Source organism: Poecilia reticulata, chromosome 1, assembly GCF_904066995.2.
Source record: "Poecilia reticulata chromosome 1, P_reticulata-male-v2, whole genome shotgun sequence".
Lineage (NCBI taxonomy): Eukaryota > Metazoa > Chordata > Actinopteri > Cyprinodontiformes > Poeciliidae > Poecilia > Poecilia reticulata.
The window spans coordinates 30993627-31009415 of record NC_088830.1 but is presented as its reverse complement, the minus strand read 5'-3'; the positions used below and the strand labels follow the sequence as shown (position 1 = coordinate 31009415).

At 38.7% G+C, this 15789-nt stretch overlaps 1 protein-coding gene across 4 annotated transcripts in view; it reads right to left on the bottom strand.

The window, feature by feature from the left end:
* The window catches only part of inpp4b (inositol polyphosphate-4-phosphatase type II B), a 196599-nt gene that overhangs the window by 17705 nt on the left and 163105 nt on the right, over window positions 1–15789 (bottom strand). For all 4 annotated transcript variants that reach the window (XM_008419948.3, XM_017306762.2, XM_017306767.2 and 1 more), the window contains 6 exons: window positions 13292–13582; window positions 10859–10997; window positions 4491–4663; window positions 4138–4261; window positions 3619–3745; window positions 800–940 (listed from right to left, as the gene is read on the bottom strand). In XM_008419948.3, the coding sequence (XP_008418170.2) occupies window positions 800–940; window positions 3619–3745; window positions 4138–4261; window positions 4491–4663; window positions 10859–10997; window positions 13292–13582 (995 nt within the window). The remainder of the gene's footprint in view (window positions 1–799; window positions 941–3618; window positions 3746–4137; window positions 4262–4490; window positions 4664–10858; window positions 10998–13291; window positions 13583–15789) is intronic.

The window sequence follows — 15789 nt, the reverse complement described above, 5'->3', positions numbered from 1 at the left end:
AAAAGAAATTCAGGCTGGAAATGTTCATAGCTGTAATACAACAATTTTTAGAAAGTTAAATGCGACTAGACATCAACTTATTTTGAAAACAAGCCGCTAATGCGGATGTGACTGTAGTTTAGAAGTTTATAAAGCTGTATTCACAGACAGGAGACATCTGTCGGTCAGAGCTACACTTTGACAAGCTGTCAAAGGAAAACTTGACCGTTCTGCTGCTAAGACACTACCTGCGCTTCCACTGGCCATAAAATTACACAAATTAGAATTACAAAAATTAATTCACTTAATGGAATCATGACAATTTTGAAAAAAATCATGCTTTTTGAAAAACGGCTTTTATTGAAAAACATGATTGATTTTTAATTATGTCGTCACGGGATCAAGCTTATTCACGTGTGATTTTAATTACATTACTTATTTACACCACAATTGCAAAATTGTGTTTTATCGACATTAGCAGAATATCAAAAAGGAAGCGCAGATAGTGACTGCTTGTAACCTCTCCGTGGAACCCCACTACAAAGACATTCAAGGCTTTAAATATTAGTGATTTAAACCGGTACGACTTGCACTGAGGAAAACAATGACACCAATCTACATAACGATATCTAGGTAGTTTTATTTTTCAAGGAAACTGAAGATAAATTATCAGCAGCTATGAATATAAATGTAAGATTCTCTGAATAAAAACACGACAAGGAGTCTGATATAGTCTCCACTAGTTTGCATATTGATTAAAGGAGTGTGTGTGTGCGTGTGTGTGTGTGTGTGTTTAAGGGAGAAAGAGCAGATGCAGTACCTCTCAGCTATAGTTTGCTGCTCATTGATGCCAACGTTAAACAGAACGGGGAAAACTCGCAGAGGCCTGCCCTCCTTGATCTCTTCTGGCAAGGTCTGAAAAATCACTTGTGGTAATGGCACTTCGACAGTGAAGTGGTCTCTAAATACAATGAGAGAGAGAGAAAAAGGATCATTTAGGAGAAATTCAATAGGTTCTGCAGTTCTGATGGACATAATACCTTCAGGAAGTTGTAAATGTGACACCTGAGTCAGGTGTGGGCCATCGCCGGAATAGAAATGGATGGTGTTCGTGCTTCAGAGGCAGACATGAGTGTAATTGTGTGAAACCGCCTTTAGCACTCTGAATATTCAGCCAAGCAGCTGCAGCATTATAAAGCTACTTCTCTCCAATGTGGATTAAAGTTCACATAGTTCAGAAATGAAAATGACTTCCTCATTACTGCCAGTAGTCGACTGCTGAGTGACTTTCTTCCTTTTCCAGCTCTCATGCAGATTTTCTTGCCCTAAACATCTCATCTGTTAAACTGCTGTAAGTCGCAACTATGCAGTTTTTACTTTTTCATTTTCACTGATTATCCTTTGAGCTTTCTAGTTATATCAACAAAATAACCTCTCATATGTAAAATACCCAGCAGGGGTTTTACCTTTATCCACATTTTTACATTAAATATTGTTCCTGTCAGAATCCTGTGTTGCTTTGGATTTTTCTGATTTTGTAGTTTTTCTTTATTTATTTGCCTTATCTCTGTTTTGCTTAGTTAAGTCTGCTCTCAGTTCAGGTATGTTATGTTTATTATTAATTCCTTATGATTAGTTATTATTTGTTACAGTTAGATTTTCTTTCCTCTCTTTCTCTCGCTCCTTGCTGGTCCGTTCTGTTATTCTCCGGTTCTTCTCTGCGTTCCCTGTCTCCTTTTAGATTTTGTATTTTGTTGGATTTATTTGATTAAATAATAGATAATTTCATAATAGACCACTATAATTTCATGATGGGTCCAATACTTCTGTTTCTTCACACATTTGCCACTTTGCCTTCCTTTCTCCCAGGAAGACAAAAACAGTAACATTTAAGCTAAAACATGACTTGAAATTATGAGGTAAAATATTATATATATATAAAAAAAAACTTGAAAAAGTGAAAAAAATCAAACTACAAAAAGATAATTTACACAAAGTGCAGCTGAGTTTTGTGAAACTGAACGGGTGAGAAGGATGAATTTATCTTCATTAACCAAAAACAGGCTCAGGGAAGTAGACATAACAAGGTCCATAGCAATCGCTGACTGCAGTTGTTGTTTGTGAGCATAAAGTTTTTCAGATAAGAAAGTGCTTATGCATTCACCGTCAGTAGAAAATGCCTTCTGACGTCCACAGACTATAATTAGCTCCAAATGTTTTTTACTTCCACTGCTCAGAAAAGTGAAGGAAAGAACATTTGACTGTATATCTGTTTTTTAAATTTCATCCGCAGCTCACAGCATTAGCGTGAAGAGAGGTTTTAGTGCTAAACGTGTTCTTTTGAGGGTCAAAAACACACTATTTATGTGGAGAAAAATGAAACTTGCACCACTGCACCTGATGTATAACAGGGAGGGAAAAGCTGTTGGAACATCTTCATACATCCCTGCACCTATCTAAGTAACAATGCTGGTCAGAAGAAGAGCAGAGATTTGAAACTACCTGAATGCTACAGTCATGTTATAACAATCAGACTTGGAAATGGCTGCATTCAACTTTTCTTCTCATTTCCTTCTCCTCACTGGATAAATACCCAGACATTGATGAACCATAACTTCATCACCTTTTGGCTTCTTTCTGCTCTTTTCTTCTCATATTTCTCCATGTAAGTCACAGAAACGAATAAAAGTATTTTGAGCTACAAGTCTGAACACAACTGAGAGTAATAATTACAAAAATTATGCTATGTGTCCTTTAAAGCTGCAAAATGTAATTTTTATTAAAAAAAGTTTTTTTCTATGTTTGTTGAAACTGTTACCGTCTCCGTCTATCTGCACTCTGTCGCTGTCACACCATAATGTTGACACAGAAAATCTGAAAAATTTAAACTTCTCTCCCTTCCCAGTTCTCCCAATGCTAAATAGAAACAACCAATCAGAGCCAAGAGGCGGGTCTTAGCGCTGTCGATCACAATCTCATGTGGCGCTGCTCATCCTCCATCCCTCTCAGCTGCTTGGTCTCTGCTAGCACAGCCTGTCGTGAATGCTCATGCTAGTTAGCATGGCCACCTAAAAATGGTTTTCCTGTAGCGAAAAGTTGTTTCTCTGCCATTAGCACTTTGAGCAGCAAGTACATGAGCTTGATTGACACCACTAAGACCCGCCTCCTGGATCTGATTGGTTGCTTTTGGTTGGGAGCATTTCTTCAGACACTGACAGCAGCTCAGTGAGGAAGCAGGAGATTGATGGTTTCCCAGATTATCTGTCTCACAACAAACTGTCACAGCATGGTGACAAATATATAAAAACATTCTTTATAAAAGATACATATGCAGCTTTAAGATGCAGTAAATGTGAGCAAAGAGGTTAGAAAATAACCAAACAGACATGAAGGGGTGGCTGGACACAGAATGCAAGGAAAACATCACAATGGATCAGATTTAATATATGTTTTTAAGAAAAATCGATAAAGTAATGTGAAATGGTTCATGTTGCTACTACAAATTTAAGTCAAATAATGAATTCTCAGCGTGAAATAATCATTTTTTGAGAAGCGATCGTTGATATGTTTCTGGTAAAAACTGAGTCATGCCATCGTTGCACGAAGTGGCTGAACCTGGCAGGGTGCGAGGAATCTCACCGTCGGCCACAGACTGAAGGCTGCAGGTCGCTGAGGTCATCCGCTTTGGCCTCTGTGATCTTGAACGTGACTCTCTGCAGGTCAGAGATTCCAGTCTCCATGTCCTCAAGCATCCCGATCTCTTCACCTGAAACAAAACATCACCCAGGACTTCAGCTCTGCTCCTCACCTCGTTTCTGACATTCAGTAAAATTAAAGTAAAAACAGTAAAAACATAAAGAATTGAGTTTCTTTTAAAAATCTGTTTTTGTTTCACTTTCTAAACTAATCTTCTCAGATTTGTTTATCCTTCACCAGGAAGGCGTTGTTTGAAACTGAATGAAGGCTTTGTGATAAGAACATTATGCCAAAACCAACAACCCACTGAGTCATCACCTTGTTTTCGTACATGGTGTAACTTGCCACAGTACTTTTCACTCATCACCTGATGGAAAAGTTGTCAAACTAAATGTTTTTCTGCAAAGTGTAGAACAATGACCTGTAGTGAGTGGAGGTTTTGTGCTGCTGTGATTTACTCACTGTAAGTGCTCAGCAGGCTCTCGAACTGAGCCACCAGGCCGACGAGGTGGAGCTGCCTCAGGAAGTCTTTGTCCTGCAAGCCTGCGTACAGCCTCATCACAAAGCCACACGCCAGCGCTGCCAGCTGTCGACGTGCAACAACAACAACAACGTCAAACGCTGCTTCCACGCTTCCCAGCTCAGACAATACGAAAGGCGTTGCTCATTTGAACAGATGAGCTGCAGACAAACTGCTCAGATATTTATTAAATTATAACTAAACGTTCACGAAACGAAAGCCGACATGGGGGGCTTGGTGGGGGGCAATAAATCACATTTTACTGTAAATGTACTGGATGAGTGCAGCCACCCACTGCCTGACTGAAGACCACGTCTCTCCTCTGCTGCAGGTGGAGGCCTTGAGGTATGCTGCACACTGCCTCCTGCAGGAGGACGAAGGTCATTGCTCTCTTTGCTTTCTCCACCACCTCCAACACGCACTCCTTTAGTCTGGTCACCAGAGGACTCAGCTGCTCTCGCCAGTCACCTGCAGAGAAGTAAAAGAACAAACATTGAGAAGAGGGTCAGAAAGAGTTTAAAACTGAATCTGTTAGGACGTGATGTTTGGAAATGTGTGCTGAGTGTCGGGCAAATTTGGAAAACTTCTTCCAGTTTAAAGGGAATATTCACATCAGTTTGTTCAATACAGCGAACCAATCACCATGCTGCAGTCATGCTGCTGTTGAACGTCTGAGTAAAACCTGCTCAGTTTTTTATACACATGTATGGAAGTATTTAACTGCCAGAACTCGGAAGTAAATGTAGGAGCACTATCGCGTCCTAACAAGAATGTTTCTCGTTACAAGATGCAAAACCTGTTAAAAGATAAAAGTTTCTCGTTGTGACGAGACGGGCTTTATATCTTGTTACACCAAAAAGATTTTCCATTTTAAGGAGATAAAAATGAGATTATGACTTGTAAAAAATACAGGGATTGCTTTGACTCCTCCTCTTCCTGTTTTCTGTAGACAACATCTACAAATCCCATGCAACAGGTGTTGTGGTTTCACTGTAATCACCTTTTTTTTATTTAAAAGAGAAGATATTTTGATTTTAAGATATAAATCTTATGAGTTTTCTTGTTTTAACGAGAACTTCTCATTTTAACGATATAAAAATATGCTCCTCTTATTACGACTTATAAGAAAGACAAAGGGGTTTGCTGCGACTCCTTTTCATCCCCTTTGACAATATCTAAAATTTCAAAGAGGTTTTGGTGTTTCGACATTTTCTATTTAAGAGATATACTGTTCTTTTTTTAAATGTCATTTGAACAAGATGAGTTTTCCATCTCGTTGTACAAAGAAAGCTTTCATTCCCCTCTCAGATTATAACTTGTTAAAAAGGCCTTAAAAGCCTCACTATGAATCTTCTTCCTCTCACCACATTTTCTCTGCTACTGCTTTACGGTTATGATCTTTTGTATTTAAAAGAGAAGATATTTTGTTTTTAACGACATACATTAAAACCAAACCATAACAATTTATTTTATCTCGTTAAATCGATAAAGTTTTCTCCTCCTGAATGTATTTCCAAACTCTGACGCTTGAACGCTTCTGTACATATGAGAGGTTTCTGCACGTCTGCAAGCAGTTTCAGCCTAGCTGTGAAAGAAACATCGACAATCAATGCTTTCATAAATTTATCAACACAATGAAAGGATGGAGGTGAGGACAGCTAGTAGAGGTTGCCTTGATAGGCTTTTTTAGATTCAGTGCTGAACTGTGAGGCCCTGAAATGACTTCTGTAGCTTCCCCAGGTTTGCATATGAAATCTTTCATTTAATTAAGTCAGGGTGCCACACTAGTTTGACAAGAAGACTGTGATTCCAGTGTAACCTGTCAGAGTGCTGATTTAGCCTGTTGAAGTGAAATGCTAAATTTTTAAGGCATATAAAATCCTATTTGCATTGCTAATGTTGGGAATTACGTTAAAATTAGGTCAATATTTTGGCTGTTTAATAAACAAAAAAAAATACAAGTGTGAACATAAAAATTTTGGCACAAGATAACATTTACATCACCCTCCCCACGTTGCTGGGCGTGTTTCCTAACTCTGGTCCTAAGGGCGCACACCTGCATGTTTACCATTTCAACACACGCGATTTAAAGTCAAGGTTTTTTTCAATCAGACTTCTGTGGAAATTGATGACTAATTAGTAAAGTATCTATGCGGTAACTTGTTCCTTTGAAGTATACATCCTGTATTTGTGAGGGAATCAATCAATCAAGATTATTTCAGCATCAAAGCAGCTCAACGTGATTCACATCATGAAAAACTGAAAACATCATAAAACAGTCTCCAGTTGTACAACCAGTAACAGACATTACATTTTGTCAGATGTCATCATCAAGATAATCGACACACATCAAACATGTTGGTCAATGTTCTGTTTATTACGGTTCATAAGCAGCTCTAAGCAGCCTTGATTTAAAGGCACTCAGTGTTTCAGCTGTTTTACAGTTTTCTGGAAGTTTGATCCAGATTTGCGGTGCTGAATGCTGCTTCTGCATGTTTGGTTGTGGGGATGCAGATCAGACCAGAACCAGAAGGTCTGAGAGGGTCGATACAGCAACAGCAGATCTTAATGTATTGCCATGCTAAGTGATTTATAAACTAACAACAGCATTTAAAGTTTATCCTCTGAGGTGACGTGCTCCGTCTTCCTGGTTTTAGTCAGAACACCAGCAGCAGCGTCCTGGATCAGCTGCAGCTGGAGGAGTCATTGTTGACAGGTGGTGTGTTAGTACAGACTCATTTATAGTTTTCCAAAACTATACACATGAAAACAAACAAAACCAATCAAAATAAGTATTAATTTACCAACAATGTAGCCTCTGGCTTCAGCTGTCTACCGGTGAAGGTATTCCAACTAAACATCAACGAGAGAAACTGCAGCCTTCTGCAATAATAGTTGACCAACTCATTTCATTTTTACACTCTTCTGCAGAAAAACTCTGCAGAAGATGAACACGTAAAAAAAGTGAAATCTTATATATGGGAAACATGTACCTGTGTTTGTGAGTAAGAATAGAGATTAATCTGAGGTTGTATTTCACTAATCTGAAATTTGATAAGGATTTGCATTCCATTATTAAAGAGAGCTTTCTATAAACTTCAAATATCAACTGAACATAAAGTCTTTTATATTCCAAAATCCTCCCAGTCTGAATTCAAGCTCAATACATTCATGTTCTTAGCCATCCCTAATGAGCAGCCAGCAGGGGGCAGTGTTGGATAGACATCGCCCAGCATGCTGTAATCTGTTCAGTCTTCACATTTTAAAAAGTTGATGGGCAAACACAGATGCAGAGTAAGACTCCCAGCTTGTGAGTCACATCAGATTGGGCTCAGCCTCGTCGGAGAAATCTCGTTTCATTTCAAACGCCGCCATCAGGCTGAGGGGAGAAAAGGAAGAGGAGGACAGACGAGTCCCACTCACCTGCTCTCAAACACATCTGTATAAACAGCCACCTCTTCCCACAGCACTTTCTCACCAAAAGTCCAAAAATTACCCATGACAACCAGAAGTTAAAGCCGTTATCATGATTCTGCCCACGTTTAGAGTTCGCTAAGCAGACGACCGCCTGCTCTGAGGCAGCTTAGCATCTTACTGAAGGAGCTCTGGGGGCTGGCAGAGAACCAGGTGCTCTGGCCTTGTTCCTTGCACACAATAATAAAAATACAGCAGCATTTCCAAAGAAGCAGTGGAGCGACCTAAATGGAGAGATTCTCTAAAAGTGATGGTGCTGCTCTGGGTGCCAGCTGGCAGCTGCATCAGGGTGTCTCCCTCTGAACTGAAGCTTCAGAGAGGATTCGATACGACCAGGAGGAAGACGAGCAGCTGGCTGTCAACGGGGAAGGCGTCTGCATAAACTGAGCAGGGTTGATTCACATTTTTATGTCAAAATTTAGCAGACTTCATTTAAATTTCAGTAATCCTTTCTCATTTTTCAACATTATTAATGCTAGTTCACAATGAATCTGTGACGGATATTTCTATTTCTGATCAGATTTAGGTCATTTCTGATCTGGTCAGATCAGAAAACTTGAATTCACTGATTTTGTCTCTGTAAAACATGATGACATGTGAAAACATGTAATTCAACAAACTGAATCAGCTGAAATAGCTGAAGTGTTTTCAGAACAAGCAAGGCCAATAAAAAGCTCAAGCAGTGTTGATATGGGTAGAAAACATTACTAAAGAGCGAATAGTGAATAGTTTGAACTCTAACTGCACCCTGACAAATTGTTGGAAAAATTCAAGACCACTGCTCCTGTCTCCAGGAAGTGAAGACCAAAAATAGCCGACTTCAAGAGCAAAGTGTGTAATAATTTGTCAGAGAAACCCAGGGCAACTTCTGAGCAACTGGAAGCTTAGAAGTTCGGTTCTATCGCAGACGCATTGAAATACAGCAGCGTGCCTGGCAGGACTGCAAGAAGAAAGCAGCAGCTCTTCAGAAGAAGTATTATAAGGTTCCCATGAAACAGACAAAGACCTGCTGAAAAAAACACAACTCTCTGGATGAATGAGACTAAAATAAAACTTTGTAGATTAAAGGAGAATTGAAATGTTCAGACCAGGAGAATACGGTTTCATCTCTGGGAGTCTTTGCTGCTGGATTTGAAGCTAAGCCACGCTGTCACCACTCTGAGTTACCAGGGAAGTTAGTCCTTGAGCCGGCTGTGGCTCGCTGGGATATGTAGTCCCAAGGTGGAGCAGGAAAATGTTCCACATGTCAAAGTGTCTTTGGACCAGAGAGCCATCCTGAAGTTAAAACCAAACTGCATACAGGGGAATGAATGTGAATGTTTGTGAGTGTGCATAGGTGAATTGTGTAAAAGTGCTTTAACTGGATCTATAGAAAAGCAGGTTTAGTGTAAGTTTAACAGAAGAAGCACAGTAGTTAGGTAGGTGGGGGAATCCAGCAAGTGCTGCTGAATTAAAACCACAGGCTCTCGCTGAGTTTGCAATGATGAACACTGTTGCTAGGAAGTGCAATTTTGAATTCATAACACAATTGACTAATAAGACCTACGTATTGTGTTTTTTTTACTAAAAAAGGCCAGAATACATCATATTTTGACACTCGAGAAAGTATAAAGTCTTGAAAGTATAAAGCAAAAATGACAGTTAACATGAACTAGTTTTTGTGGCAGATGAGAAATATTCATAGCAAGGCCTAGCTATGATGTTACTTTTATTTTTATTAAAAAAGGCCAGAACTGTTTATATTCTGGAGCTCAAAAACCCAAAATCTTGAAAGTATGAAGCTAAAAACATTGTCAGCTTTAAACAGTTTCTCCTGGTATGTAAGTAATAGAGTTAAAAATCTAATCAGATTATTCAGACTGCAGCACCGTGATAAATCACAATTAATCACCATGCTTAAGATTGCAAGACTGAAATGTTAAAATGGGTGCTTTCTATAAAAATGTAAGAAAATGTTTTATTCTCTCAAACCAAGAATCTCAGTTTTCTGGGATTTTCTATTCACGGAGGTTTGGAAGAAGTCTTTCTATTTAGAAATTTAGAAATGTTAACTATAAACTGGTTGTGCTTCAGTGAAGATTAACATTGATAGCTGACATTCATACAAAATACTTTGAAATAAAAACAACCCATGAAGTCAAACTTACTATATCTGCAACATTTTATGAATAATAACTTCCTTGTCTGGAGTGGAAATGTGTTAAATGGATGTGTTGCAGCAGATGAAGGCAACACTCTTATTTTCCTAAAAGATCCTGCAGGAAATGTGGAAAAGCTTCATGTAAGTAAACAGAAAGACAAATTCCTCCTCAACTACCTACAGCAGTCTCAGTTTGTAACATTTGTTACCTGAGGATTATGAAATCATTGGGATCTGGGAGCAACAACCCACATCTGAAGGGCAAAAGGAAAAAACACAGTTCATGCCATGGCAAGAACAGATTGCTCAGTCAGAAGCTGCAAGCAAGATATTTTACATTTAAGAAAATTAAACCTTGATTTTTCTAATCTTATTTGCTGTTAGTAAAAAAAGTCTGACGTCCAGAAATCATATAATTTGAGTCAATAACTGCTCAATATAATCTTTCTTTTGTTTACCCATTACCTGCAACACCAAATCTTTTTTTGTTCCTAGCGCCTGAGCCAAATGAATGAGAGAATTATTGCACATCATTATTTTAACTTCTTTTCCAACCACCACATGTGTGGAATCATCTTGAAGTGACGTTTTAGGGCCAGACAACACACTGGCATGAAAGAACTAACTGCAGACAGACTCAGAGTGAATTGTCACAAAGTTTTGACAGCTTTGAAAACCTCACATGTAAAACACTGTTTTACACTGTTTAGTGTAGAAAACTGAGCCTTGCACAATCGTTGCAAAAATGTTATGACATTTGATGAGAAGAACAGGAGTCCCGTGGTACTACAGTGAAAATGCTGGTCAGAACTGGAGCAGGAATTACGACTTCGACCTGAATTCTGCCAGGATTTGAATTTTTGGAATTACAGTTTTTGCCTTCTTCACTGCTCTCAGCTCGTTTTATGTCTTTCCTCAACTTTTGCACATGAGCAAAATTACGAGATGCAAACCAGAACCCAACGGAAAGGGAAAACCTGTATCCGGTTTAACCCTTTCAATTCCAAACCGTAAACCTTTAAAGTAAAACGGCGTAAACAGCGCTTCACCTGGGTTGTGTGAGGTGATGACATCAGCGAGCTGCTGCTCCGGCGCTGGCTCTGGCTTGCTGTTGTCACCTTCGAGGAGTTTATCCACCATGGCGATCACACAGTTGAGACATTTGGCGACGTTGGCCCAAACCCTGTCCTGAGGAAGAGATCGCACAACCACCAGTCAGGCCAGATCAGCTTCACTGATTCCACTTGTCTGAGGCAGCAAGGTGGAAAGAACGCCAAAGAAATAAAAACAAAGAAAATGAAACACAGCAAAAACTCTCTTTGTGTTCAACAGATCAAAAGGAAAAAGGCTGTATGGATTACGCTCAAAGCATTTCCTTTGTTTCTTCCATTTCTTCTCTTTATTCTGGGTTTCAGTGATGAACTGAGGCTCATTTTTCTTTGTGTGTGTTTGCATATGGGACCAATGTATTTTTTTGGGAATTTCTTAGGTTAAAAAAAGATTCAAGTTGTTTAAATGCCAAGAAATAATTTAATCAGTGTCTCTGCTGTCAGTGTGACAGAAGCTGTTTTCACAAATAAACAAAGTAGCCTGCATGCTCGCTTGAGAAGCTGGCTTAGTTTCAATGATAAGATTATAATCCTGCACACTCAGTTTGTCACAGTGAAATATTCTAATTCCTGGGAAATTAATTTCCACTAAAATGAGGGAAAATGTCCAACGAGTAACAAAATTTTCCCAATAATTGACATGATTGGCCAAAACAATGACGTCTGTTTAAAACAGTAAAAGCTCCTTCGTTTGCTGAGAGCTTTATGATTATGCTTATAATTAGTTTTCTGATTGTTATACAAGAAATAAACTGAAATTTACATAACATTTACTGTAAAATATCTGCATGACAGTTTTACCAAAACAATGTTTTATTAGATTATGCAGCATTGTGCAAAGGTTTTAAACCACCTGTAGATTAGGTTCTTACAAAAAGACTATTTAGCTTTTTAACGTAGTCTGGATACATGAAGATCATTAAAACTTTTCCCTAAAACTGATTTTTGAATGTTTTTTTGTCCAAATCCTTATTCAAAAAACGATTGGAAGCTAAATGTAAACTTTAAGACACGTTATCCACTTTTAAGAAGAAGTCAAATTTTTTGCTTGTTAATAAAACACACATCATTGCCTTTGTTATTCTGAGCTATTCCTGTAGTTATGCTGCTGTAGACCATTTTTTTTAATGTAACATTTTCTCCTACTACTCTCTATTTGCACATTATTTGCAGTTCCTGCTGCCATTCACTTTGATTTCTGTTTTATTTTAATTTAACACCTGAAGTTCTGTTTGGCTGCATCTTGCCTGGATGAACTTGCTGACTGAACTGTTGCTACCATAACTCTGATTCTGTTCATCTTCTCATTTAAAGCGTTTCTGTCTCAGTGATTCTGAGTTTAGATTTGTCACTTTTCTGGACCAGAAAAGTTTTTTTCTCCCCCTCTCACCTCTTGCCCAGGAGGAAGGCTTGCTGCCAAGTCAGCGGCTCCATCCACTCTGCAGGGCTTTGCAGATATTTTTTTATTTATCCTTTTGCATTAAATTTGACTCTGTGTGTCATAATTTGAGCTGAATCTGGTCGTGTGTTTAGATTCTACTGGAATCAGTTGGACCTGAACTGAATGCTGGACTGGATTCGACTCCATTTAGTTAGATTCAAACTATTTGTTTTCAACAGTGCCTTGACATTAGACTTATAAATAACCTGAACTAAATTTAATTGGATTAATTCACTTTTAATTCATTGTGTTTGTCATTTTCAGTCTTTTCACCTATAATATGTGTCAAACTCAAGACCTGGGCTCTAAAACCACAAAGTGTTTTTATGAGGCCGTCTGGACTAATAAAGGGCTCATAAATAGTTTCATCCTGTGTGCTTGAATATTATTTTATCAATCAAATCAAAGCAGTTTATATCTGTGTTGCTAAAATGGATCAATCAGTCCCTCTAGTTTTTTAAGTTATCTTTAGCCAGTTAAGAGGCACAGTGGTGAAACTTACTCAATGGGTTGTTGCTAGGTAACCAAAGAGTGAGTGAGTTGCTAGGTAACCAAAGAGTGAGTGAGTGAGTTGATGCCACCAATTTTGCTTAGCTGGCCATGAGAGGTTGACCAGCTATGACGTTTCCTCTGCCTACATCTCCCAGAATGCTGTGTGGTTCTGGATCTAAATTCAGTGAATATTCTCTATATTGAATATTGAATCAGATGTATTATATATTGATATCATCTGTGTTGCAATGTATATTGTTATTGATTTATTGTCCAGCCCTACCCCTGACCTGCAATAACTCAATATTTTAATGATATTTAACTGGTTTTCACAGCCGTTTTGTCCTATAAAGTCTCTTGATGGAGATTCTTAGTGGAAAGAGTCTTGTGGTAAAAGTGTTGTAGAGGGTAAGAAGTTGAAGAAGTGTCCGGATACCAACCCATTCCTCCTCGTCGTACTCTTTGTGGTGTGGTATGGAGTCTTGGTGCTTCAGCGACCCGCCGTCTCCTCCTTTCACATTATTACACGCCACCGGGCTTTCTGTGACAGGACTGTGGCCCGGTAGTCCTTGGACCGGACTGTGATTCAGGTCCCCACCCTGGCTTTGCTGGTGACACAGCACCGGAGTTTGCTTCTGGCTCTTGGAGACGTACCCGGGTCGGGCCGCGTGCAGCGCTAGCAGGGCGTTCTTGACCAATTCGTCCTTAAGCGTGTGGACAAATTGCTCCGTCTGCAGCAAACGAAGAAGGAAAGAGATGGGAAAAAAAAGACAGACAGCGGAAACTACACAACAAATAATAATGGAAGTGCTGAAGATACAAAGCGGACAGGGTGTGTGAGACAGAGAAGGGTCGTCACGTCGGCGAGGCGGAGTGGGTTTGAAGAAAACACAGAGACGTATTTACAGAGGAAGTGAAAGAAACAAGGAAAGTGAACACAGTCCTTCAGTATAAGGAAGATGCTCTCCATTACCTCACCTCAATGGAAGAGGAGAATAACAGCAACAAACAATTCAATTACTCCTCCTCCGGCCCTCCTCTCCAAGGAGCCCTCCCCTTCTGATGTCAAATTCACCAGCTACTGTTTGCTGCTGATCATCCTGGAAGCTGCTGCGACTCCCAGGAGGAACTCAGTTACCAAAGCTGCTTTATCACCACAAAAATGCAGCTAAACCAAACACAACAACCAGAGTGCCAAAAGGAGACCTGTGGTGTCTTTGCATACATGGACTCGGTTCGTATTTTTCTGCTTCAACCCCCATGATGTGGACCGAGAAACTGCAGGTTCTCCGTCAGCCCTAAAGAAAAGCACTGCAGTGTCAAATCTCCAGCCAGCTCTGAGCCGCGTCCTGCACAGACTAGTCCAAACTTCAGCCGGCTTCGTCTCCAGTGAAGTATTCATCTTTTTAGAGCCTGGGTGTAAAAGTAACCCAGTGGTTTTTAAGCAAATCGTGGTAACGCTTTATTTGAAGGGCTGAGCATAAGACTGACATGATGCTGTCATAAACATAACGCCACCAGTCATGATGATGAAGTCGTCTTCGTAAATGTAATTTGGTAAATAATGACACTTTTAATGGAAAGTTGCATTAAAAGTCCATTAAAAAGTGTCAACTTTTCATTATTTGGTAAATAATGAAACTTTTAATGCAAAGTTCCATTAAAACTTGAATTAAAACACCATTAAAAGTGTTAACTTTGCATTTGGTTATGTCATGCCATGTTTATGACATGTCAGTCTTATGCACATCCCTTCAAATAAAGTGTTACTCAAATTGTTATTTCTAAAAATGGGGTTTCTTCCCTGGGTGACAAATCTTTTGGAAATGTGTTGCATCATCACTTCAATGCTATTTTAAAAAAACAAACAAAAAAACTTTTCTATTGAAACCTCAGGAAAAATTTAAATATTTTCTCACAAACTGATAATGTAGAATTTTCATCTTTTTTCTTGAAAATATTTCACATTTACTTCTCCATAGCCAAATATATTTTTTTCTTTATCTGCGGCGGCTCTACAACTTTAATAGTCTATTTCAAAGAGCATATATTTTATGATGCAGTTTGCCATGAATAAAACATACATTTACTAACTCATGTGAGCCCAGAGTTACAGTTTTTATTAGAGTTGACCATCTGATGATTGCCTAAGAAGAAAAGCAAACGGTAAAGACTCTTAAAAACACAATTATATTTAATGTGTATCCATTTAAACCTAAATTATCTCCATTTCTGTAGGTCAATGATGCGACAACTACAGTCTATAAGTAAATCAAATGTGTAATTGTCTGAGAAAATGCATGTCTGATGGAAAACTGCTGCACATAAATGAGTGAAAGATGAAAAATCCAAACAGCCAAAAGAAGAAAACGGATTTAAAAAGAACAAAGTTTGGCAAAGACTGAAGATTCAAATCAGGCTGAAATTAAGCTCTGCTTATCTGACCTTAAAATTAATTTTCAATCTGAGTTAAAGTATTAGTCACTTCTCTAAAGTGAGTTCACAAAGAAAAATATTGTATTCAAGATTTAAGCTTGATCAGAAGGTCAAAGCACTGGTGATTCGTTGAAAATTAACGAGATAAAACCATGATCATAACACAAGTGGTCCACATTTTTATGGTTTATTGCAGGAAGTGTAGATAATGTGTTTAAAATGTTAAAAACAGAATTGAAGATATGTTTACTAAGGTCAAAGATAAATGGTGCACATCTCTGCAAAAAATACTTGTTTGTGTAATTTCTCAACATCCATCTTTGAAAAGGCTGAAACGCTGAGCATCCCTGAAGATAAAGTGTTGGTTGCCTTTCTAAGAATCTGCTGATCTGATCTGGAATCAGGAGCATCTGAGTCTGAAGTCTGAAAGCGCCTCAGCGCGATCCGACTGTGAAAAAATGTTATCTTTGATCTGGGAAAGAGAAGAAACATAAAAATCCAT